This window comes from Eschrichtius robustus, chromosome 21, assembly GCF_028021215.1.
Source record: "Eschrichtius robustus isolate mEscRob2 chromosome 21, mEscRob2.pri, whole genome shotgun sequence".
Taxonomy (NCBI): Eukaryota; Metazoa; Chordata; class Mammalia; order Artiodactyla; family Eschrichtiidae; genus Eschrichtius; species Eschrichtius robustus.
Genome location: NC_090844.1, coordinates 17,512,461 through 17,537,059, shown reverse-complemented (window position 1 = coordinate 17,537,059; position 24,599 = coordinate 17,512,461). Strand labels below are relative to the sequence as shown.

At 35.5% G+C, this 24,599-nt stretch overlaps 1 protein-coding gene across 28 annotated transcripts in view; it reads left to right on the top strand.

The window, feature by feature from the left end:
- PCM1 (pericentriolar material 1) overlaps positions 1-24,599 on the top strand; it is an 88,395-nt gene that overhangs the window by 45,242 nt on the left and 18,554 nt on the right. For 12 of the 28 annotated variants that reach the window (XM_068532325.1, XM_068532334.1, XM_068532330.1 and 9 more), the window contains 9 exons: positions 2,290-2,461; positions 5,004-5,362; positions 12,748-12,912; positions 15,181-15,237; positions 17,583-17,755; positions 18,099-18,230; positions 21,801-21,921; positions 23,439-23,600; positions 23,857-23,996. In XM_068532325.1, coding sequence (XP_068388426.1) covers positions 2,290-2,461; positions 5,004-5,362; positions 12,748-12,912; positions 15,181-15,237; positions 17,583-17,755; positions 18,099-18,230; positions 21,801-21,921; positions 23,439-23,600; positions 23,857-23,996 — 1,481 coding nt within the window. The remainder of the gene's footprint in view (positions 1-2,289; positions 2,462-5,003; positions 5,363-12,747; positions 12,913-15,180; positions 15,238-17,582; positions 17,756-18,098; positions 18,231-21,800; positions 21,922-23,438; positions 23,601-23,856; positions 23,997-24,599) is intronic. The other 16 variants (XM_068532328.1, XM_068532342.1, XM_068532339.1 and 13 more) reach the window with 2 other exon arrangements.

Below are 24,599 nucleotides of genomic sequence, written 5' to 3'. Positions count from 1 at the left end.
CATGGGTGCTGTAGCAGTGGTGCAGATGAGGTGAATGGCCTCCTTTTCCTTGGGGCAAGAGATTATCAGCAAATCTCTTTTTTTCTAGAGAAAGTGATATTAAAGCTAAAGAATGAATATAATTTTTTTCCAGGGAGATTAGAAGGGAAAGGACTGTCTGATTAATGGAACCACTTAGAGTTACAAAGCAATGGAACAGTTTATTACTTAGGGAATTTAGAGGTCATGAAGTATGGCTCGTGTTTAGGGCCATGGCAGGGGAAGTGTAGTTGATGTGGCTGGAGAGCAGTGGAGGCCTTTGTGCTGTGCAAAGAAGCTTAGACTTTCTGCTGCTTACTAGAGGGGCCATTGGAGGATTTTGAGGAATCCTGCTAATCCAGAGGAATAGCATGAGGTTTATATTTTAAAAAGATTACACTAGTGATAGTGTTGATTGAGATTGGAGGGAAGGCGCTAAGGGTATAGATGGTGAGTGGAAGGCTAGTGCAGTAACAGCAGGGAAGGAATGACAGCTCGACCTAAGGCATCGGCAGTAGCGGTAAAGAAAAAGGAGTAATTTTAAAGACATTCTGGAGGTAGAATGATCAGTTAGGTGAGGTGAGTCGTGAAGGGAGAGGAGTTGAAGGTGTTTGCCAGAGAATATAGGAAGAGGAAAAGGGTTGGGAGGGCTTTGTGAATATAAATATCCACAGATACAGTGTATTTTCTTAACAGGATTATAAAAGCAATGGTGTTAAACAATTTAACAAGGTTTTTAGTTCTTAGGTGTGGAGTAATATTGGCAGCAGACTTTTAAAAAAATTTATTTATTTATTTATTTATTTATTGCCTGTATTGGGTCTTCGTTGCGGCTTGCAGGCTTTCTCTAGTTGCGGCGAGCGGGGGCTACTCTTTGTTGCAGTGCGCAGGCTTCTCACTGTGGTGACTTCTCTTGTTGCGGAGCACAGGCTCTAGGCGCGCAGGCTTCAGTAGTTTTGGCACACGGGCTCAGTAGTTGTGGCTCACAGGCTCTAGAGCGCAGGCTCAGTAGTTGCAGCGCACGGGCTTAGTTGCTCCGCAGCATGTGGGATCTTCTCAGACCAGGGCTCAAACCCATGTCCCCTGCATTGGCAGGCGGATTCTTAACCACCACGCCTCCAGGGAAGTCCCAGCAGATGTTTTTTTTTTTTTTTTTTTTAGATTGAGAAACTGATTGGAAATTGAATGCAAACTAAGACCACTTGACTGTTACTGAAATGAATAGCCCAGTTTGCTTTTTTTTTTTTTAAAGAAATTCACGTTCTTTTATTTATTTATTTATTTATTTGTGACTGTGTTGAGTCTTCGTTTCTGTGCGAGGGCTTTCTCTAGTTGCGGCAAGTGGGGACCACTCTTCATCGCGGTGCGCAGGCCTCTCACTATTGTGGCCTCTCTTGTTGCGGAGCACAGGCTCCAGACGCGCAGGCTCAGTAATTGTGGCTCACGGGCCCAGTTGCTCCGTGGCATGTGGGATCTTCCCAGCCCAGGGCTCGAACCCGTGTCCCCTGCATTGGCAGGCAGATTCTCAACCACTGCGCCACCAGGGAAGCCCCCAGCAGATGTTTTTTGAGTAGGCATTTAAGTAACAAATAATATAAGAAATTGCACATGCAGTTCCTTTTTGTCATAATATGCCTTATACCCATGCCAACCCTGTACGAAGACTGTTCGTTCTTCACAGTCAATCTAGTTCAGTTTTGTGAAACCCTCCCTGATCCCCTTCTCCCCCAAGTTGTAAGTAGCCATTTGTAAATATCTCTGTTACAGCACTATATATTAAGTATGTGATTATATTTTACTTCCCACGTAGAGTGTAAAGAACCTAAGCTTTGGAGCCATGCAGACCCGAGATCTAACCTGCTCTTTCATTTACTAGGCATTTGATCTCTAAACCTATTTTCTCACTAGTAAAATGAATATAATACCTATTTCACAGTGTTGTTTTGAGCATTAAATGAAGTAACATGTAACGTGCCTACAGTAGAGCCTTGTACCCAGTAATACTCTGATAAATATCAAGCATTATTTTTGCTAACTTTTAGCTCTTAAGGGGTTGGGGATCAGTATTTATCTTTGAATCACCAATGCTGAAAACATAGCTGACTGAGCTGTAAAACAGTGATTGAATAAATGAGTGTTACTTTATTTTAATCACAGATTTTTCTTTTGGTGGATTTGAATGGCATATTTAATTAAAACTATTTTTAAATTTCATTTTAAGGCTAAAGGTGCTTCTTTATTGTTGTCTTACCCATTGTTTTTATTTATTAGGTATGAATTTCAGCCCTTTATTTCCTTCTAATTTTGGAGATTTTTCTCAAAATATTTCTACACCCACTGAACAGCAGCAACCATTAGCCCAGAATCCTTCAGGGAAAACAGAATACATGGCTTTTCCAAAACCTTTTGAAAGTAGTTCTTCTGTTGGAGCAGAAAAACAAAGGTACTTGATTGTAAACATAATCCATTATTTGCTTAAACATCACTTTGTGACTACATCTAATTATCTGTAATTTGAGAATGTAATTAGGGAGGATGTTTGTGATTGTCTGACTCGATAGTGTTGGGAATATGAAGTTTTGACATCTTACCAGATGTCACTCAGGCGTATACCTGTTGCTAACCCTGGTACAAGAGCGGTTCAGAGTTTTGATCAGGGTGTCCTGTGAGGTTCATTTTGGAAGGATATGACCTAACCCATAGAGTGTCTTTGGCCTTGATTTGATATCTGTCTTTAAGGTTATACCAGTTCACTGTTCATTGATTTAGAAATAGAAACTAATATTAACTGCTGGAAGATAGTTGTTACAAAGTGATGGCTCCTTTGTTTGATTCATAGCCCCTGATTAGAGTAAGTTCCTAAGGCCCATCCAAATGTAATATTGAGTACTATTAGGTTATAAAAACAACTTTTGCCAAGGAAGTTTTAGTGATACATAGTCAGGATTCCTTTTTCTCTCTGTTTCTCACATTTATTATTTTTTAATACGATAATCTTCCCAATTACAATTTTGACCCAAATAGTGTGTGAAAGACTCATTGGATTGGCTCAGGTTAATCATTCTCGAAAGCATTTTTATGGCTCGATAAATAATGTTTTTAATGATTGTTTTAATCCAGAAAATGATTTGGATAGCCCGCTGGAAAAAGATTATAGCCTTTTTATTGTTGTTATTTACTTCAGAAAAACTTTTTAAAAGGATGAAAAATCAGAGGTCAGTTGAGCCTAATGCTTGTTCTGTCTGAAGTATCTCTGTGATTTTGTTTTTCCTATCCCTTTATAAATATATAGGTCACATTACTTCTGCCTTTAGTTATGTGTGTGGGCATGTCTCAGCCTCTTAAATTAGCATTTTGACAGTTTAATTGTTAAATCATGAACATTTTCGTTTTGTTTTTTACTTAATTAACCAAAAATTCTTAGAATTCAACTTCGTGTTCACCTCCAGGAATCCTGTGGTAGACCTCCCTGACCTTGTTGACTCCTTTTCTTATCTGCACTAACCTTTTTTTCCTACTAAATCTTGTGTTACTCTGTGAAAGTATTCTATTGTCAGAGCCTAAAACAGTGTTTAGTGGTCAACTGACATTGAGAAATGGTGGTTGAATGAATCTCCATCACAAGCAATAAACATTTATTCAAAGCTTTAGTGAATGGCCTTCCTAATGGAAGGTCCCTACTTCATTATTATCTATAGTTTATATGTAATTGGTAGTAAAAAAAAAAAAAAAATGCATCTGGGTATTATTATTTTAGATATTAGACCTACTTCAGTTTAGACCTCATCTCTTTCCAAAATTTCAGCTATTATAGGTTCCCTGAATTAAGTGGCTGGAGATAACAAAGAGGTCAGATGAAACATTGTAGTTGTTAGCTCGGGTCAGAAAACTTTTCCTATAAAGGACTACGTAGTAAATATTGCAGGCCATAGTGTCTGTCATAACCATTTATCTCTGCCATTTTTGCACAGAAGCATTTATAAACAATATATAAACAGATAAGTTGCTGTGTTCCAAGAACACTTGATTTATGGACAGTGAAATTTGAATTTTATGTAATTTTCATGTCTCATAAACTATATTTCTCCTTTTAATTTTTTTTTTCAACGATTTAAGAATATAAAGATCATTCATAGCTCTCAGGCCATACAAAAAAACAGGCAGCAAGCTGAATTTGGCATGTAAACTGTAGGTTTGCTAATCTTTGTCTTGAATTAATCCCTATAGATCAATGTCTCCCAAATTATATTCTTAGGAACTCTGTTGTCCATGTCAGGTTCTGTAATAAAAAGTTTCAGACAACGTGTTCACTATGTTCCCTTCGAAGACATTTATAAAACACATTGGCATATTGAAAGGTCTGAGAAGTACTGCAGACCTGTTTAACTTTGTTTTGCGTATTTTTTCCCAGATTTAGATAACCAGTGAATACCTATTAACATATTAAGGGATGCCAATGTTTCGCAGATAAAATTTGGAAAATGACACTAAGCTAACAGAGCTAAACAAGACAATGTGCAGAGAAATAAATTACTAGTTACATGGCCAGTTGTTTTCACCAGATTCTGGTTATATTTGAACTGCTTTAGGTGACACAGATCCATGTATGTTTCCAAACTTTTTACTGTGGTTCGTTTTCAGTTGTTTCTTTAAGTTTTTTGTTTTTTCCTTGTATGTTCCATCCTCCCTTGATCTTACCTTCCCACTCTTTCCATTATGAATGCTGGATCTTTGGTTTGAAAGTCTCACTAGTGAAAATGGTTTAGTGAGAAAGGTATAAAATTAAAGTTTAAAGTAATTTAGTACCTTAGCCTGTGTAATATTTTCATTTTTAATGTGTATTTTGTGGGAATATTTTTATAGCCTGTTGACAGTTTTTATTTACCTGAATCTACTAGTAGACTATAAATTAAGTATATCTGGAGTTTTCAGTAGATATAGAAATATATCATTGTAATATATAAAAACTTATTTTCATTGGTAAGGAATCAAAAACAGCCCGAAGAGGAGGTGGAGAACAGTAGGACACCATGGTTATATGACCAAGAAGGTGAAGTAGAAAAACCATTTCTCAAGACTGGATTTGCAGTGTCTGTAGAGAAAACAACAAATAGTCATCGCAAAAATCAATTAGATACCAGTAGGAGAAGACGCCAATTTGATGAAGAGTCGTTAGAAAGCTTTAGCAGTATGCCTGACCCAGTAGATCCAACAACAGTAACTAAAACATTCAAGTCAAGAAAAGCATCTGCACAGGCCAGCCTGGCATCTAAAGATAAAACTCCCAAATCAAAGAGTAAGAAGAGGCATTCTACTCAGCTGAAAAGCAGAGTTAAAAATACTGGTAAGTACTGCAATTTGTTGACTTGATGAGCATAAATGTTGGCACCCTCACTCTCACATGTTGGCGAATATCATTTCGGCGTGACTGATGAGGAGGCACTGTTGTAGACCCACCTGAGCAAAGTCATTTTTAGGTACCTTTGAGAACTTTTTAAATAAAATTTATCAAATAGGGTTTAATGGTGTAGATATTTTAAAACATGGCATTTATTCTTTTTTGTGCCTCTTAAAACTTCTTACTATGTATGTGGTTCCTATCAGCTTGGAACTTTTACTGTTCTCTCGTTTAATATTACGTGCAAGACTTTGTTCATGACTTCTGGCTAGATCCGCGGTGGATTCATTTAAAGAAATGTGGGCCTCTGACTACATTGCAATCTTTGAATATCATGTAGATGAAGTCACTTTTAGAACAGGTTTGCTCTTAGTCCTTCAGGAACTGAACCTTAGTTAATAGGAGAAAACATTAATCCATATTTTATTGAATCTTGTCATTGAGTATAATATCAAAGTTCTCTTTATAGTGTTCACTGCATGCCACTTTTTTAAAAAACAGATTTTTTATGATTTTTGAAGAACTTACTGAAGTCTAACACTAGGTTAAAAATTGATTTACTAGCTAAACTCTGGAATATTGTAGTTAAAGGATGCTCCTTCCAGTTTGCAAGGGACACTTTTTGGCTGTGGCCCTGAAAGGTTGTTCTGCCTTCAAGGAGATAGTATTTGGTGCTTAAGAGCAAAATATTCTAGGCTTATAATCAGAAAATTGTGAAAATTCACTGCACCCACTAACTTCCTCTCTTGGAAGCTCACAATACATTATAAGTGTAGTAAAGGTCCTGGGACACTCTGCAGTTAAAAATCCACTTGTAAGCTTTGGCAGCGTTCATCTCAGCCATCTTTGGATAATGGAACCCTTGAAAAATCTGATGAAAACTATGGATGTGAAAAAGAATACGTGTATATATTTTTTTTCATTTCGGTACTTCATGTTTCCTAAAGTCCTGGGCTCCTACTCCTGCTCCCATGTGAAGACTCTGATTTCATGGTTAAACAAGCAAACTTGAACAGGGGTAACATTTTTCTCAGCATACACATTATCATCCTTGAAATAATTTTTCAGTTACGTAGGTTTGGGAGGAGCTGATTACTTAGTAGATTAGTGATCTGAAACCATTCAAATGAATGAAAATACAACTACGATGCCTTCTCCATGGTCACTGTTGGTGCCACTAGAGAAGATTTAAGTAGATAGTGACCATTTTGAGAGAGGCCCTCTGGGTAACTCTGAACTTCTTATTAACGTAGTTGCTCCAACAGAATGCTTTTTGTCATATGAGTAAATGGAAAGAAACTAACAATGTGATCCCAGCATTCTCTCATTCAGCTGGTTATTTTGAGTGTGCTAGGGCAGTGCTTCTTGAACTTTATAATGTTTCATACGGATCTCCTTGGGAATCTTGCTTAAAGTCAGAGTCTGATTCAGTCAGTCTGAGGAGGGACCTGAGAGTCTGCATTTCTAACAAGCTCTCCCATGCATTGTTGGTCAGCATTGACAGTGCAGTCTGTGGACTCCAGTTTGAGTAGCAGGGTCTTAGAGGGCACTCAGCCAACATAGAGCCATGTCTGCCTGAGCCTAGAAATCCTGGTGTATTTGTATTTTTGAAACCCCTTTATTCTGAAGAATTATGGTTCCAGATACACAATTCAGCTTTTCTTTTACTTCAAGGCAAAGATTGGCCTTCTGATCTATTTGCTCTCTTTTTTCATACTTAAGTATAAAAATACTTGCCAAAAATGCACATTCACATTTGTTCGAGAGGGCTTTAAGACCATCTGTTAGTGGGAGCTCCACTTTAAGGTGCACACACAAAAATAAAAGACCTGATAGCAGAACCGAACTAATATATGCAGAGTCAAAATAATATGTAGCAAAATCAAATGAGCCAAGTCCTTGCTACGCAGCACGTGAGCCGCGGACAAGCAGCATCCGCATCGTCTGGGAGCTTACGAGAAATGCAGGCTCTTGGGCCCCACCTCATACCGGCTGAATCAGTACGCACTGTTTCTCAGTTTGCATAGTAGCAAGATTCCAGATGTTTTAATACGAATACATGCACATTAAAGTCTGAGAAGTGCTGAGCTAGACCACTAATTGATGTTGCTTTTGTTCTCTTTGTGGGATAGGGATAGCCATGATTTCTTAGAAGAAAGAATGTTTACTCTGTCTTAAAGGAAGTAGGAATGGAGGTCGATGGAGGGAAGATTGGGAAGCATTCCAAATTGTAGTAACAATAGGAAAAGTCATGTAGAGTCAGGGTGAAGCAAGAAGAGAAGATGAGAGAACTGGGGAAGGAAATAGGATATGGCAAATAGGCCAGCACAGTGGGACTTAAGTTGCTATCTTAAAAGATATAGTACAGCCAATTATACTGTTCCAAATTTGAGCTGTTTCTATGTTTTCTGTGCATGTTGACAGTCTTTCAGAAGTAGCATGCTAAATCTTCATTTAACTTTGTTTCACATGATGGTAATGTACCAATGATGGTAATCTTTAGAAGGTCTTTATATGTAAAGATACATATTATTGCATGCAAAGTAAGATTTTACAAATTATGTGCTAATTATCTTTTAAGCTTCAGTTCAAATTCAGACTTTATGAGTTGAGCATGACTTCTTGCCTTGCTGGGTACTTGAGTTATCAGACATATAACTTGGTTAACAGACCCATAATTTGGCTACGCTCTACCAGGCCCATTTCCTCTTTTGATGTTATTGGAGAGGAGTAGAAGCACATAGTCATCCTAGATGGTCCTCAGTATGCTGACTTCCGGGTTCCTCCCGGCCCTGAGTCTTTTTGTTGCTTTCTTCCCCCACTCTTCTTGCTCACTAATGAAGCTTGAGATAAAATGCATGTCTAGCATTAGGCAAGATAAGCCCTGACAGATATGGCCCTTTTTAGATTCAGAGTTTATTATTTAATGAAGTCAGAGAAAGGAAGGGTGGCCAAAGGTGCCAGCTCCCTGTGTCCCTTATGCCACTCACCACAAGGGTGATGCTGAAACAGAAGGGGCCAGATGATAGTTGCATCATGAGTGGTGGGGCACCCTGTAGCCTAGGAGCCAGTGCTGTGCTGTAGCTAAGCCACGGTAGAGAATGGAGATGTACCCTCAGGGGGTGAGGCGAACCGGTCTCATGTTTTCATCAGAGCCCAGGAGATGAGAAGTTCTCTCATGACAGCCTTCCAGGGGAAAGAGAGGAAAATCGAAAGGCCTTCCGCCAAGACTTAGATTCAGCGATGGTTCAGTCCTTCCCGGTGTGGCCTGTGTGGGTGCATGGAAGGTCTCCAGGGTGCTGTGGCTGAGCTGTTTCCCTGTAATGGAGACACAACTAGAAATACTGTTTCTTCTAGCTCTGTCAGCCACTTGTGCTGAGGAAAACAGGAGATAACCCCCTTACAATAATGACCATCATATGTCGATGTTGCCGCTGTTATATCAGCTGGCCTGGCCAGTGTTACTCTGAAGTATTACTGACTTTCATTAAATCTTCTACTTTCCCTGGAGGATTACTATTAAAGTGCCCCAAAGAGAAACTAATCAACAGTAGTACCTTAACTTTGGAAATCTAGCCCTTGATATTTTAAAATTGGGACTCATATAAAACCATGGGGTTTTTTTTCCCCTCTTTTTATAGCATCTTAAAAATTATAGCATGCTTCTCTTCACAGTCTTAGCTTTTTTGGAGGATGACTGATTTTTATTTTTTTGTTTTTTCTCACTACTGGGGCTCCCTAAAGAGAATTTTCTGTATGCTACATAATATATATTTTAATTTTGATTAGAATCCATTCAGCACTTTTCACATGATTCAGTAACAGCAATTAGAAGCTTAATTTCATTTATATAAATGTTCTTGTTAGAATAACATACTTTATTTTCTTCAGAGCTATGTTTGCTGTTAATTAAATAAGCAATAGTACTACCATTTATATCATTTTACATATTACTCTTGGCAGTCATACCTTTTATTGCTTTTTATGTAATAGTCCAAAGTAACCAACAGGGCTCTTTTTCCGGTAAGTTTCATGCAGAATGAATGAGAGTGGCTTGAGAGTCTTAGAGACCAACAAAGAAATCAGGAACCTATACATGAGATGATGAAGTCCTAACTTGAATGATGGCCTTAGAGGAAGAAAGGGAAGTTGAATCCAGATAGGATATCACAGAGAATAATTTGACAGTATATTGGGAACTAATTTGTTATTAACAGAGCAGCCGTTGTGATCTAGAGACATAAGCAGCAAGGCTTTAGGTTCTGCTGGCTCTTTCAGAGAGTGAGCAAAAATCAGAGCCCTGTGGTTCTTAGAGAAAACTTGTTTGGAGGAGATCCATGCAACCCCTCCTTCCACGGGGAGGGCGCTTCCCTCCCCTCCAGGAGTAGCAGTCTTTTGCCACTTCAAAGTACTAATGGGAAAGGGTGTCACTGAAAAAAGAGGCGGCATCCTCCCTACCCTGAACATGGTAAAGCACTTACCTTGGCAGCTGAGGAGACTGAGCAGTCGAGAGGCTTCCTTTTTCATTGTCTTGGTGGGAGGCTGACAGCTCGCCAACCAGACCATTGCTTCACCATGGGCGTGAGACTTCCAAGCACTGTCGGCATGCTGCCATTAAAGCCGCCCAGCAGTTGGGTCCAGCCTTAAGGGTAGATAAGAGTCGGGACTAACCCAATGAACATAACAGTGCACATAAAAGGGACCAGCAACCAGAGAGAAGTCACAGAAGCAGACCACTAGAACAGGTAAAATCTAGTAAAAACAAAATTATTGAAGGAAATACTCACTTGAGCAAAATGATAAGAATACTTAAGCAGATTGAATTATTTTAAAAAGCAGATTGAATTATAACGTAAATTCTTTAGAACTAGAAAAAATGATTTTCACATTTAATGTTTAGATTATTTGAAAAAGAGGACAAATGCTATTAAGTTCCAAATTACTGGCCTAGAAAATTAAAGGGAAGAACTATGTCATTACACAGAGCAAAAAGTACTAAGAGATAAAATAAAGAGAGAAATGATTAGAGGCTTAAGGACAAATCTTGGAGATCTGATATACAAGGAGTTCTAAAGGAGAAGAAAAAAAAAAGGTGGAGAGGCAGTAATTCAACAAATAATAAAAGGGAATCTTTAATGAAGAAAGACTCAAGACTGCAGATCAAAATAGTTGACTGTTGCCCAGCCAGGAGGCAGGAAGAGAAAGTACACACCCCTTCCCCCCTGTGTATAGACTGCTACAGTTCCTGGATTCCGAGGAAAAAGTAAAAATCCTCTAAGCTTCCAGGTTGGAAGAACAAGTTGCATATAATGAGAAAAACCAAACTGACATCAGACAGTCTTACTTAAAACCTAAAAAAGTAGAAGTGAAGTGACATCCATTCATGGACAAAAAGGGACTACAGCTCAAGAATCCTACTCTCCGACAAGTGACTCTTCACCTGTCAAGATGAAAGAAGATACTGGTGTGTCCTATCTGAAGAAAACTATAAAGACAATATATGAATCAGATAGAGACCTTTATATAAGGGAAGGTGAAAAGGAGAGGTAACAGTTCAGTAAAGACAGCAGTAGTTTAATCTCAGCTATTAATGTAAATTCAAAAGTAAAATACTAGCAAATTTAACCTGCCAGTATATGAAAAGAATATTAGACTGTTGTCAACAGGGTTTATTACAGAAATGTAATTGTGATTTATTATCAGGAAATCTGTCAACATAATTGATTATATCAACCACATTACAGGACAGAAGTCATGTAATCATAGCGGTAGATTAGATAAAATTTTAAGTCATTCCTAATGAAAATGCACCTAGAAAGGGAGGCAGTTATTTAAATATAATAAAGGCTGTTAGCTGATGCCACTTACAAGCACTATTGTAAGTGAAAATACTCCAGAGATATATCTATCAAAATTAGGAATTAACAGGGATTCCCTCTCTACCACCATCATTATTTAGCATTGGTTGGAAAGTATTATGACAAGATTAAATGATTGGAATAAATGTTTGAAAAGGAGGGAAACAAATTTTATATATTTTCTAAGCTAGCCCGAGAGACACTGGAAAATAGCTACCTAAGTTAGCTAAGTTAGTAAAGTAATTGTGAAATAAGATTATGAAATAAGTGTGTAAATATTTTTCTCTATCATAGTAATACCCAGTAGAAATGGAAGTGGCAGGGAGTATTCTTTTCGTAGTAGTATCCAAAGCTACTGGGACAAAAAATCCTTAGGAATAAATTTAACAAGAAATGTACTAGATCTATAAAAAATTTTTTGAAGAACACGAAACAAGATTAAGCAAATATAAAAGCATAACTATGTTCTTAAGTTAGAATGTATAAAATTGCAACTAAAGATTCCACACGCTGCAACAATGATCCCCTGTGCTGCAGCTAAGACCTGTCATAGCCAAATAAATATATAAATAAATATTTAAAAATAAATAAATTCTCCTCAAATTAATAAATACTTTTAATGTGTTTCTATTTTGAATCCTCATGAATTGTTTTTGAAATTGGGGGAAAAAGATCTCGAAACTTCTGTGGAAGGACCAGTGTCCAAAAATAGCTAAGAAAAGAAGCTAGATAGGACTTGTCTTACCAGGTGTTTAAACATAGTGTAAAACTTCTGTGGCATTGGAATAGATAAGTTAAACAGATGGAATGCCCAGAAGTAAAACCCAGTAAGTGTGGAGATTTAATATATTGACCAAGGTTGCATTTTAATTCAGTGGGAAAAGGGTAGGTGTAACCAACTATCCATGTGGAACAAAATAAAGTTGAATTCCTACCTTGTGCTAGATGCCGAAAAGTAACTGAAAAAAAAGATTAATACCAAAACTCGGAAGAGTTAATAGAATATATGTATAACCTATGGGTGGGGAAGGCTTTATACCAAGTCATATTAAACAAAAGGTATACAAAAGCAGACATCTGATTATTTAATGCCCCTTATTCTTCTGTCTATCATGGACATATATAGATTAGATGTGATTCTTTCTTGTATTTCCTAATACTGAAAAATTGTTAGCTTGGAGTCTAGTAGAGAATTTGGGTTATATAAGGTCTACCATGTAGTTTGAGTTGGGATATATTCATTGAGATGAATATCGAAGGACAATGAAGTGTTAGAATTTATTACTGTTATCCTATGCCTCCAAAGGTTATCGCAAAGATTTTTCCGAAACATACTATTTACTATTTTGATTTCTAGAATGCCTTCACAGCATTCTAAATTGAGTGACCTGTACTGTTTTACTATGGAAATCAGTTTCCCTTTCAGTCTGAGTTAGTTGCAACTGATAACAGCTGTCACTTTTTTTACTCAAGGGTATGAAAGTGCCAGTATGTCTAGCACATGTGAACCTTGCAAAAGTAGGAACAGACATTCAGCCCAGACTGAAGCGCCTGTTCAAGCGAAAGTGTTCAGCAGAAAGAATCATGAGCAGCTGGAAAAAGTAATAAGACATAGTAGGTCTACAGAAATATCGTCAGGTATGTTCTTTTTTGGTTTGTTTTAATTTAAGGACTTCTTCACCTTAGATTTGAAAAGCTATATTAAAACAAGCTTAAAATTCATCTGTCACACTTTTCTATCATGTGAAAGGTTTTATAGTAGAGTTTACAGTACACAGTTCTTAATATCAAGAAGTGTAAACTGGAAATATATTTTATTGTTATTGTGATACTATCTTTTGATGCATTTTGATAAAATTTTGAATGAACAAGTATAGTTGACATTAATTTGGTACTCCTAATTTGAAATTCTGAAAATATTATCTGAATAAGAGTTGGATATAAAATCACATCGTTCCCCTGCTTAAAATCTTTGGCCTTCACCATGCCTGCAGGAGAAAGTCCAGATGCCTCAGTGTAACATACCTGACCAGCAGAGATTTGATTCCTTCCTGCCTCTCCAGACTCATTTCTCACACCCTGTGCCTTGAACTTGACTCTTTCAGTGGCACTGAACTGAAGTTTTCCCATAGCCACCTCAGCAGTTGTCTTTTCTGCCTCAAGTCCTTTTTGCTCTTTGTAAGCCTTTTTCTCTGCTGGCTCTTAAATAAAATCTTAATTCTGCAACTCTGGAATTGTATCCAAATCCAAGCTGGGAGAGGTTACCCTTTCTCCTTTTTGTTTTTCTGTCATAGCCTGTGTAAACCTCTTTTGTTGCCTGTATCACATTATGTAGTATTTACTTGTTCAAGTGTCTGTATCACCTTTTTGGGTCCTTTGGCAGTAGACGATATTTTTTCATATTTGTATCTTAAATGTTAGCATGGAACGTGACACATGGTAGGCACTCAGTGAGTGTTTATTGAATGAATGGAGTCATAAGTATTCGCCGCCATTTTAGTTTAAGTAAGTACTGGCACGTCCCTGATTTATAAAGAATAAGTACATCTCAAAGAAATATGGAGAGGGAGGCAGTAAATATAGACTCTAAATTTTCAGTTGTCAGTAAGACCCTTGGTGAAAATGATAATAGTAGCTACCATTTGTAGTATGCTTTACTGTTTACAAACTAAACAAATTGCTCATCTCATTTGAGCCTCATAATCCTTTGAATTCATTTTATTTTCATTTTGCAGATGAGGAAACATGATCAGAGGGGGTGCCTGTTTTTTCCCAGTGCTCATAAAGGACCAGTAATATAAACTGGTACAGTTTTGGGGGAAAAAAGTCATGCCCTTAACCCAGTACCTGTAGGCATCCATCCTAAGAAAACAAAAGTGAAAAGAAGAAAGTGGGATTTAGGTGTTGACTGAACATTATGATTCCAACTATTTTAAACAAAAATCTGCATAAAAAAAAAACTGGAAGAAAATGCGTCAAAATGTTAATAGTGGTTTTATTATCTTTAAACTCCTCTATATTTTCTAAAACTTATATAATGAGTATTTATTACTTTCGTAATCAGAAAAGAAACATCACATTTATTCATATTTTGAAATGACCTCCTCAAGGTCGTATTGCTAGCAAATGGTAGAGCCGAAGTTTTAATCCTGGTCTCCTGTTAAGTCCAAGATCCTTTTGTCAAACATATCAATTCTATTGTTCCGACCCTAGCATTTTACCAAAGTTTTGTAGTTTCCATCTCCTTTCACTATCTTTGTCAAATACTGATGTCTTCAAACAGTAAACAGTTGGGTGGAGGTTGGAGAAAGGCACTAAATTGATAGGCTTAATAACTGAGATGTCAGTTACCTAAATAATTGATAGTTGGTCATAGTACTTCAGATCTTATTACTGTCACTTAGAAACATATAACCATGAAATTTTGGTGAACTAAAAAAATGTTTGAATAATATAAATATTCCTCTTTTCTAAAAAGACTTATAGTTTTAACCATTACCCTAAAATTCTTTATGGCAAGTAATAGTAGTTTTTGTTATATGATCATTAGATTGTAGCATATATGGCTGCTAGTATTGAACTATATACAGTCCTCTTCTCCCTCGGGGGTTGTGGGAGGTTCCCTTTGATGTGTATGCTTCTAAGAGTGAATGGTAGAAGTTTATTATGAAAGTCGTCATCAGTCAGATCAACACAAGTTTATAGCAGATCTTTTGATATTTTCCCTGAAGAGATTATTTTTAAACAGAGCATAAATGATACCTTGGGATAACATTTCAGTTCAGGCAAACGATTTTAAAGAAATTTGCTTATTTCTTTTTTTCATTCATTTATTCATGTTATAGACCCTGTCTTTACTATTCATACACATTTTATGTTCATCCTTATGTCTGCCCTTTCCTACAGCACATGCTAGGAGAATACTACAGCAGTCTAACAGAAATGCATGCAATGAAGCGCCAGGTAACAATCTGCTTAGTTTTGGTGTCCACTTTTTGTTAATTCTTCCATTGGTCCTAAAAATCCTTAGTTTTATTGTTCTAATTATTTTTTTAGATTTAGTTTAGTGTGTATGTGTTATTTGGCTGGTAAAAGAGAAAGAATTCATACTTACTAAATTCTGAAGGTTTTCATTTATAATTCTTTACTTGGTTGGTAAAATTGGCTGCTTTTCTTATTTTCATTTTCTGTTAGTGTATATAACATAACCAACACATTCATGTAGGTAATAGGTGTTATAATTTTGTGTTTTATTTGAAGTTATTTATCTTGTATTCTTTAAATGCTTACGAGCATTAATATTTTTTAGAAACAGAAATATAGTTATTTTTATTCTTAGCTCTGATTTACAGTGTTAAGTATTGTGTATGACTTCTGTTGTAGTTCTTATTTTTCCTTACCAGTCAACATGTATAAAAAAATAAACCGTTGAACAAAAGCAACTATGACCTGCAAAGACCATGATAAATAAAGATCATGGAAAATTGCAGAATGCTATTTTTGTCTTTAAACTATGAATTTTCTTTAGATATGGTTCTGTATGATTTAGAATTGTAAATATTCTTTAATGCCTCCTGTGCTATACATGAGTAAAAAAGAAAAGCCTGTATGAACCTCTAGGGGAATTTAAAGAAAACAAAAAAAAGGACGTAGCGTGGAGGAAGCTAAATGTATCAGTGGTACTTCCTAAAGAAAAGAACTCTGAAAGTAGGATAAAAACAAGATGGAGTCAGAGAAATCTGGCTGAGATCAAGGATTTTTCCAGCCTAAACAAATGCATTTTAGTCCAGGAGGAGAAACTGGCAAAAACTTTCCCCTTTTCTATTGTAGGCGGGAGGGATGAAGCATATGTTTGACATAATTCATTATTCGGGAATAATTTAATCTTTACTGATATATAATTTAGAGTGATAATTTTATCACATACAGAGGTAATTAAATATGCTGTGTTCTTATATCTTTAAAATAAACTTTTTCTAAAACAACTGATCAAACTGCAATATAGTGTATAAATTGGGAAAGTTTGTGTGATATCCCATCTTCATACCTGGATTTTTCCTATAAGTAGAGATTTCCTACAGAGATAGTTCTGGTTCCTGCTCATAATAAATATTTTTATAGTAACATGGCACATTTGAACATTTTAAAACTACTAAGAGAATTTTAGTATATCATTTCATTTTATACTCATAAATGTCTGAGGCAAGACAGGGAAGTTGCATATTTATTACCCTTATTATTTTATACTTGTGGAAATTGAGGCCTGAGGATGTTAATTTGCCTAGTAAATTAATGGAAAGTTTTTTCATTAAACCACATTTGCTTTGCATTTTAAAAATTTCTCTCTTGCAAAAAGTGAATTTTTAAAATCTTAATGATCTTTGCATGTTTATTTGAAAGCACAATATATTAAAACACTCAACATTTCAAATTCCCTTTCTTGAAAACTTATCACTGATTTTTGTAGAACTTGAATATTTAGCTGCTTGTGGTTCTACTGTTACTCTAGAAAGTTTATAGAATTTGATAGCTAGAAGAACACTGGGAAATTTTTTTTTTTTTTTCATAGAGAACTCAAAATGGGAACAGTTCCTAATTTGTGCTCTTAAAAGTAAAGGTATGAGTGTATACCTTTAAGGGTGATAATTCTTTGCTATAAACAAATACATGTAGCAGAATTGTTGCTAAATAAGAGTGATGCCTAGATTCTGTGAAACTGAAAGCTTCATTTGCCTCACTGCTTGCTCCGGCTTATAATGAGTGTGTCAGTAAGACACTGTAGTAAAATTGACCTATTTTGTTATAGTTACCAATTCAGTTTTTCATCAATACAGCATGATTGCGGAGATTTGAGAATCAGTAGACCTAACTAGATAAGCCTTAAAGTAGTATGTTTCCTTGGCAGCATTTAGTTCTCAACATTAACAAAATAAACGAATTTCCTTTTCTGTAAGAAAACTCATATTAGCAAAAAAAGAAAATTGTTTGCAATTTGCTTATTTCATTCAAGTGCTGAAAGATTTCCACTGATTATTCCTATGAAATGTGTAAAATTTTCCATTGAGAAATAACTTTGCTCTAAGTAATGCTAAGTAATGTTATTTCTCTAGTAAATATTTAGTGTATATCTTGATATTTTTAAGATTATTTTTTTCTTGGTAATTTTAAGATTTTCATTCTACTTTAAAAGCTCTGAAATAGAATTGTGTTTTAAGTAATTTAAAGGTGAGAGTAATGTTGCAAGTTAAAAGAAATAGTCAGGAATGTATTTCATCAATATTAACTTCCTGATCTTTTATATCTTCCAGAAACTGGGAGTGATTTTTCCATGTTTGAAGCTTTGCGGGATACCATTTATTCTGAAGTAGCTACGTTGATTTCTCAAAATGAATCTCGTCCACATTTTCTTATTGAACTCTTCCATGAACTTCAGCTACTGAATACAGACTATTTGAGACAGAGGGCTTTATATGCATTGCAGGTATCTAGTACCTAACATTTTTTCCCCTACGCTTTCTGGTATTGCCATTTTTCACCATTCTGTCTGGTTACTTTCTTAGACTGAAGTATGTCCTTGTTCCATAAGTATTTTGATCTTTTTTTTATGTATTTCCATGCCATTTTAATAATCTTATATAGCTCAAGTAGCTTTAGATAAAGTCTTTTTCTGAGCACTTTTTTAGTGTTTTATCCTAAATGTTATGTCTTCCTCGTAGTTAACCTTTGAGGTCAGGAGTATTGCATTTGTTCTGGTATCTACTTCTACTTTTAATTTTGTGATTAAACACAAATGTTTTTCATAGCTATCTTATTTCCTTATTTAGGACATAGTATCCAGACATATTTCTGAGAACCATGAAAAAGAAGGGGAAAACGTAAAGTCAGTGAATTCTGGTACTTGGATAGCATCAAACTCAGAACTTACTCCCAGTGAAAGCCTTGCTACTACTGATGATGTAAGCTGATAATGATTAATGAAATGTAGACATAATTTCAGTATGCAGCTAACAGAAGTTAAGTAGGTTGTTAATAAATTGTGAGTATACCTAATATATTTGGTTTTTAGCATTTTTAAAAAGCTGAGTGTAATGTATTGCTTTATTTTGAGGTGAGGTATAAAATTCAGTCACAATATGACAGCAGTCAAACACCAAAAATTAATGATAGGTTATAAGGTCTAAAGTAGCCATATTTATATCTCCTTTGTCCAACATAGGAGTTGAGTCATAATAGACACTCAGTAAAAATTGTTGTCTTCGTTCAAGACATTGAGTAAACCAGACAGCAGTTAGATCAAAGAACCCTTGAGTAAATACAAGATAAATTGAGTTAGTCTTTGAGTTAGAAGAGAAACCTAGACAAAAGAAAGCCTGGTAGAAAATGTAATTTAATGTATTAAAATTGATGAAGAAATTTTTGAGTAAAGTACAAAGGGCCTGGAAATGGAAAAGAGTGGTGAGGAAAGTGTATATTTTCAATAAACTATGTCCTCCAAATAACACCTACCTCACACATAGTGGATTGAATGACTGTATGGCAAACTACGAGGATACTGAGGAGATAATGAACTAGGCATTTGAAATCACCTATTTAAAGGATCAGACCATGATTCTATTGTGAAAGATTATATGTGGTCCTGGGATAACAAGTACATTCTTTTTTATACCAACTTCAGCACCTGGATGTTCATGGATAAGAGTGCCATAATTGATTAGCAAATACCTGCTATAGGTATAGAGTCGGAAGCATATTACTGTGTTTCTGCCCATTGTTAATATGATAACATACGTTTTTTTCTGGAAAGATAGTGTTTTCTCAAAAGATCATCTTCTCTTCTTCATGTATAGTAATTTCCTTACAATTATTGAGGACTTTTTCTCAATTTTTGCTCTTTTATTTTACTCATGTTTAAAACAATACTTCCCCAAGTCATCTTTTCTGCTTAAAACTTTTCTTCACTCGGCTCCAACTCCTAAACTACTATGAACATAAACCTGTGTGCAAAAACTACATGGTTTTGATTGACTTTATAATAGCAAATACAAATTAATGTAACTAATTGCTACTTGGGATTAATTGTTATTTTAATTAATTGAAAATTGTGTTCTCTTTTTTTGTGGGAAATGAAAAGTGGTCCAGCTGTATACATAAAAAATAGGAGATACTAGGTTACATTTAAGTTGATTAGGCATTGAAATAACTTACTGAGGGAGCATGAAGAGTGTCTGTTCTTAGAAATCTTTTTTAGTAATTTTATATCCCTAACTCCAGTGCCTTTCTTTGTACCCAGATTTCAGCTAGGCGGCATTACCTCCAGTTATTTTAAAGGGTTTGAGCCCATTGGTTTGCATCGTCAACAGTAAATTTTGAAAATTGAGCTACAATTTATGATAAAGTTAACCTGACGAGGTTTTAAAGTTAAAATTTAAAGATGCAGTGATACTTTATAAGTAGGTGTCTTAGCAGATCTAGAGCAGTGCCATCCAGTAGAACTTTCTACAGTGATGGAAATGTCTTATATCTTCATTGTCTAATACAGTACCCATTAGCCACATGTGGCTATCGAGCACTTGAAATGTGACTAATGGAATTGAGGAACTAAATTTTAAATTTTATTTAAATAGCTGCATGGCTAGTGGTTGCCATACTGGATGGATATAGAGTCTCATTCTCCATGTTTCTAGGCCAAGGTCCTTTGAGTTCCATTTATGGAGCTTTTACACATACCTTTCAGAGTGTGTAAAAGTCTTCATGCCATGAAAGAGAGAATTAAAGTAGACATCTGGGGATTATAGTCAAGGAGGTTGAGGAATTGAGATTTAGGAAGAGGAAGAAACAATTTGCATCTTCTACTCCAGGGTGCTATAAAATGGCAAAGGCACATCTACCTTCAAGTCTTACTTAAAGGAGTAGCAAAATGGTTCCATTTCTTAAAACATGTTCCCTAATGCCTGAATTTCCTTTAATCAGGGACAAACCTTTCATTTCATAATTTAAGAGAAAACTTTAAAAGATCAGTAGCTAGGAAAGAACACAATTGTGAAATGAGTTACAGTCAAAATATAATTGAGGCTCTCTCCTAATCACACTATACACAAAAATTAATTTGAAACTACTTACAGTCCTGGAAAAGTTAAAACTATAAAACTTCTAAAAGAAAGCAAAATCGTCATGATTTTGACATAAGCAGAGATTTTGTAGGACACAGCACTAAATATGAAAAGAAAAAAATTGATAAATCAGCCTTCATAAAAATAAAATCTCTCTGCTTTTCAAAAGATACCATTAGGAGAAAACAACCTCAGTACATATATCTGGCAAATGACTGTGTAAAAGACAAATCCTGACTATGTAAGGAACTTTTACAACTCAGTTGTAAGAAATCAACTCAAAAAAAATGGGCAAGAGATTTGAACATGTGCTTCACAAAAGAAGATATATAAATGACCAGTGTGCAAATCAGAACTACATGAGGTACTACCTCACGTCCACTAGAAAGGCTGAAATTTAAAAGACTGAAAATAAGAAGTATTGGTGTGAATTTGGAGCAATTGGAACTCTCACACTGCTTGTAGGATTGTAAAAATTGTACAGCCACTTTGGAAAGCAGTTTGGCAGTTTCTTATAAAGTTAAACATAAACTTGGCATGTGACCCAGCAATTTCTCTTCTAGGTACTCATCCAAGAGAAATGAAAACATGTCCACAAATACTTGTACACTAATGTTCATAGGATCTTTAGTCATGATAGCCTCAAACTGGAACATCACCAGATAAATGGATAAACAAACGGTGGTATATCCATACAATGGAATACTATTTCAGCCATTAAAAAATAATGAACTTCTGAAACACACAACAACATGGATTAATTTCAGAAACATACTGAGTGAAAGAAGCCAGACACCGAAGAGTATATAATGAGTGGTTCCATTTTATATAAAGCTCTAGAACCAGCAAAACTAATCTGCGGTAATAGAAATCATATGAGTGGGGTGTAGAGGATACAGAAGAACTCTTCTGGGCTGGTGGAAATGGTCTTTATATTTAGGAAAGATGGTTGCGTTGGTGCATATATTTTTCAAAACTCATCAAACTGTACACTTAATGGGTGCATTGTATGTAAATTATACTTCAATAAAGTTAATTTTAAAAAATATGAATGATGCTGTCATGTTTTTCTTCTGAGACAACCAGATATCATAGTAAGGTACTAAGCATTGTTAGAGTGTGAAGATCGAGTTTCTCTGATAGTGTAGAAATAATGTTACCTTTTCCAAGTTAGAATTTAATTAGTAGCTGGCCCTGCGTATTTTCATCTCCATAATGACAAAGTGTTCTGCAAGGTTACTTAATATTTTAACATTCTCTGTGACTCTGTATTCAACTTTTTATAACTTTCATTATATCACAGTTTTAAGTGTTTTATGCAAATACTTAGTTTCTATGTTAAATTTTTAATATTAATCATAAAATTTTAAAAGAAATATTAGTGACTTTTATTTGTTTTTTTAAACTATAACTTAGGAAACTTTTGAGAAGAACTTTGAGAGAGAAACACATAAAATAAGTGAGCAAAATGATGCTGATAATGCTAGTGTCATGTCTGTGTCTTCAAATTTTGAGCCTTTTGCAACAGATGATCTGGGTAAGCAGAATTTTTATAATCTTAGAACACGACTTTAATATAGTCTTTGAATGGCATTGATAAGGAAACAAAAGTCTAGAAAGGCAAGATGTGGTGGAAAGAATGTGGACTTACAAGTCCATCCATCAGTCTAAATTCAAGAATTGTTAAACTCTTTGACTTTGGGCAAATCATCTAACCTTTCTGACTCTCTGCATATATATATATACTAAGGAAATGGGATCCTATTTACCTTGCTGTGTTCTTGTGAAAAATACACAGAACTCTCTAGCATGCCTAATAGAAGTTCAGAGAATGTTAATTTCCTTTCTCTTAAAGGTCATCCTTTAAGATCTTCCAGTTAGTCAGTAGGAAAAATTCAGAGGTAGCAATGCCTCATCCAATCGCATCTTCAATAAAAATGTTAACTTCATAATTTGGGTAAGAACTGAAATTTCTTAGCATATATAATTTATAGTGGGAAATCCAGGTAACTCTGAGGCATGGCACATTGCATTTTTTTACATCAGTAGTAAAACAAAAGCTTAGAGGGTTGCATAGGTCAGAGAGAAAAAAACCCAAGTCCTAAATTCGGAAAGGAAATTAGAGAAAAGAAAGATGCCCAGGTGCCTGATTCATTTTCCAGACTGTAGCACATCTAACTATACCCAAGTATTCAGTCATTCAGACTTCCGGGGCACTTAGTTGATAGAATAATCTAATGTTCTATAATTCTAGTGTTTGTTTATATGATGAGAACAAGATTTAGATGATTTCAAAGGCCTTTTCCACTACAAAGAAAAGGGCCAAGCCCTGCTTTATCGTTAGGTACCTACCTTTTAGTAAGCAGTAAGTTTTCCTTTTGCCTTACCCTAATTACGAGGACTCTAGGCCCTAGCTCCCTCTGATTAAATACCTGTCAAGTCTGTACTGAGCTCATCTCATTATAGAGAAAAATCACTCTGTAGCCAACCCTCTCTCCCTTAATTGTCCCTACTTTCTGAGTTGCCAAGAGATTTTGAATCCTACCTGTTTAGTTTCATTAGCTGATTGTTTATTCACAGTCCTTCACCACTAGCTTTGTCTGAAGTGGACAAAGAAGAATTGGGAAATCTCATTCTTAGGTCTTTTCTCTACCTTAATTGCTTGTATTAGGTTGGATTATTTACATCAGAATTTGTATGACATTTTGGAATTAGTTTTTGTTGTACTGTTTATGTGAAGTAATGTATGGACTTGAGAGTCTGAGAGGGCTGGGTTCCAATTCTTGATTCTGTATTTAACTGGCTGTGAAACCTTGGGCAGTGACTTAAGTTCCGTGAAAATGAGGGTACTATCATCTACTTTATAGGGTTATTTTAAGGATTAAGTAAATGTGATAATGTATGCCAGGTACCCAAATAGTACAGGATCTGGAACTTGTTAAGCTAGTTTTTCTTCCTTATGCTCAGACGTTATTTTTTTATTAATAAATTTTATGGAATACGTGAAAAAGTTCGCTCTTATATCCTCTAGAAATATTTCTGTTCCATATGCAGGTAACACTGTGATTCACTTAGATCAAGCATTAGCCAGAATGAGAGAATATGAGCGTATGAAGACTGAGGCTGAAAGTAACACAAATGTCAGATGCACCTGCAGGATTATTGAGGATGAGGATGGTGGTGCTGCTGCCCCGACTACGGGTGATGGTTTAGAAGGTGTGTTCTTGAATCGATTAAAAGTAAGACTCATCGCTCCATATATAAAAAATCAAGAGCCCCGCGTGATGTGTAACAGGGAGTTTTTGGACCACTCTTCTTTTAATTATCAGGGGTACTAGAACTACATGGCTGTTCCTTTGTGTTATTTTAGCATAAAATCCTCAGAGTTTAATATTCTTCAGAATTTTGCATAAAGGTATACATATAACATCATAGACTTTATTTTGCTAATACAGCATTTTCTTTTTTAAAGCGGACACTCCTGTTATTGAAAATCATAGTTCACAGCAACCTGTAAGTGAAGTTTCTACCGTCCCATGTCCTAGAATTGATACGCAGCAACTGGACCGGCAAATTAAAGCAATTATGAAAGAAGTCATTCCCTTTTTGAAGGTAAGCAATTTTTTAAAATAAACAAACTTCTGTATTTATTTTTAAAATTCATACCAAAGACTCCATTGTAATAAATTAAGAAAATAGGTAGACAAAAGAGAAAACTAAAAGTCACCCATAATTTTGTCACCCAGAGATAGCGCCTGTCAATATTTTGTCAACCTTTCTGTAATATTTTGTCCATATATTTGTGCATTCTGCTTTTTTCAGATATTAATAACATAAACATCTTTCTGAATTGCTATTTTCTACAGCGTATTTTTTAATGGTTACACACTATTGATTCATTATTCATTCAAAAGTATTTGTAAGATGCCTGCTTTGTCCACAAAACCTGGCATATAGTAGTGAACAAGTCAAGACCTTTGCTAACATGGAGCTTACATGCTAAGATGAGAATATGAATTAAAAAAACAAGCAAATATAAAACATATAAGTAGATATATATCAGGTAGTCGTGCATGCCATGCAGAGAATTAAAATATGGTGATGTGATGGTGTCTATTTTTGACTGGATGATCAGTGAAGACTTTTTAAAGAGGGAACATTTAAGCAGGGGTGTGCATAAGGAGCCAGCTTAAGCCAAGATCATGCCAGACAGAG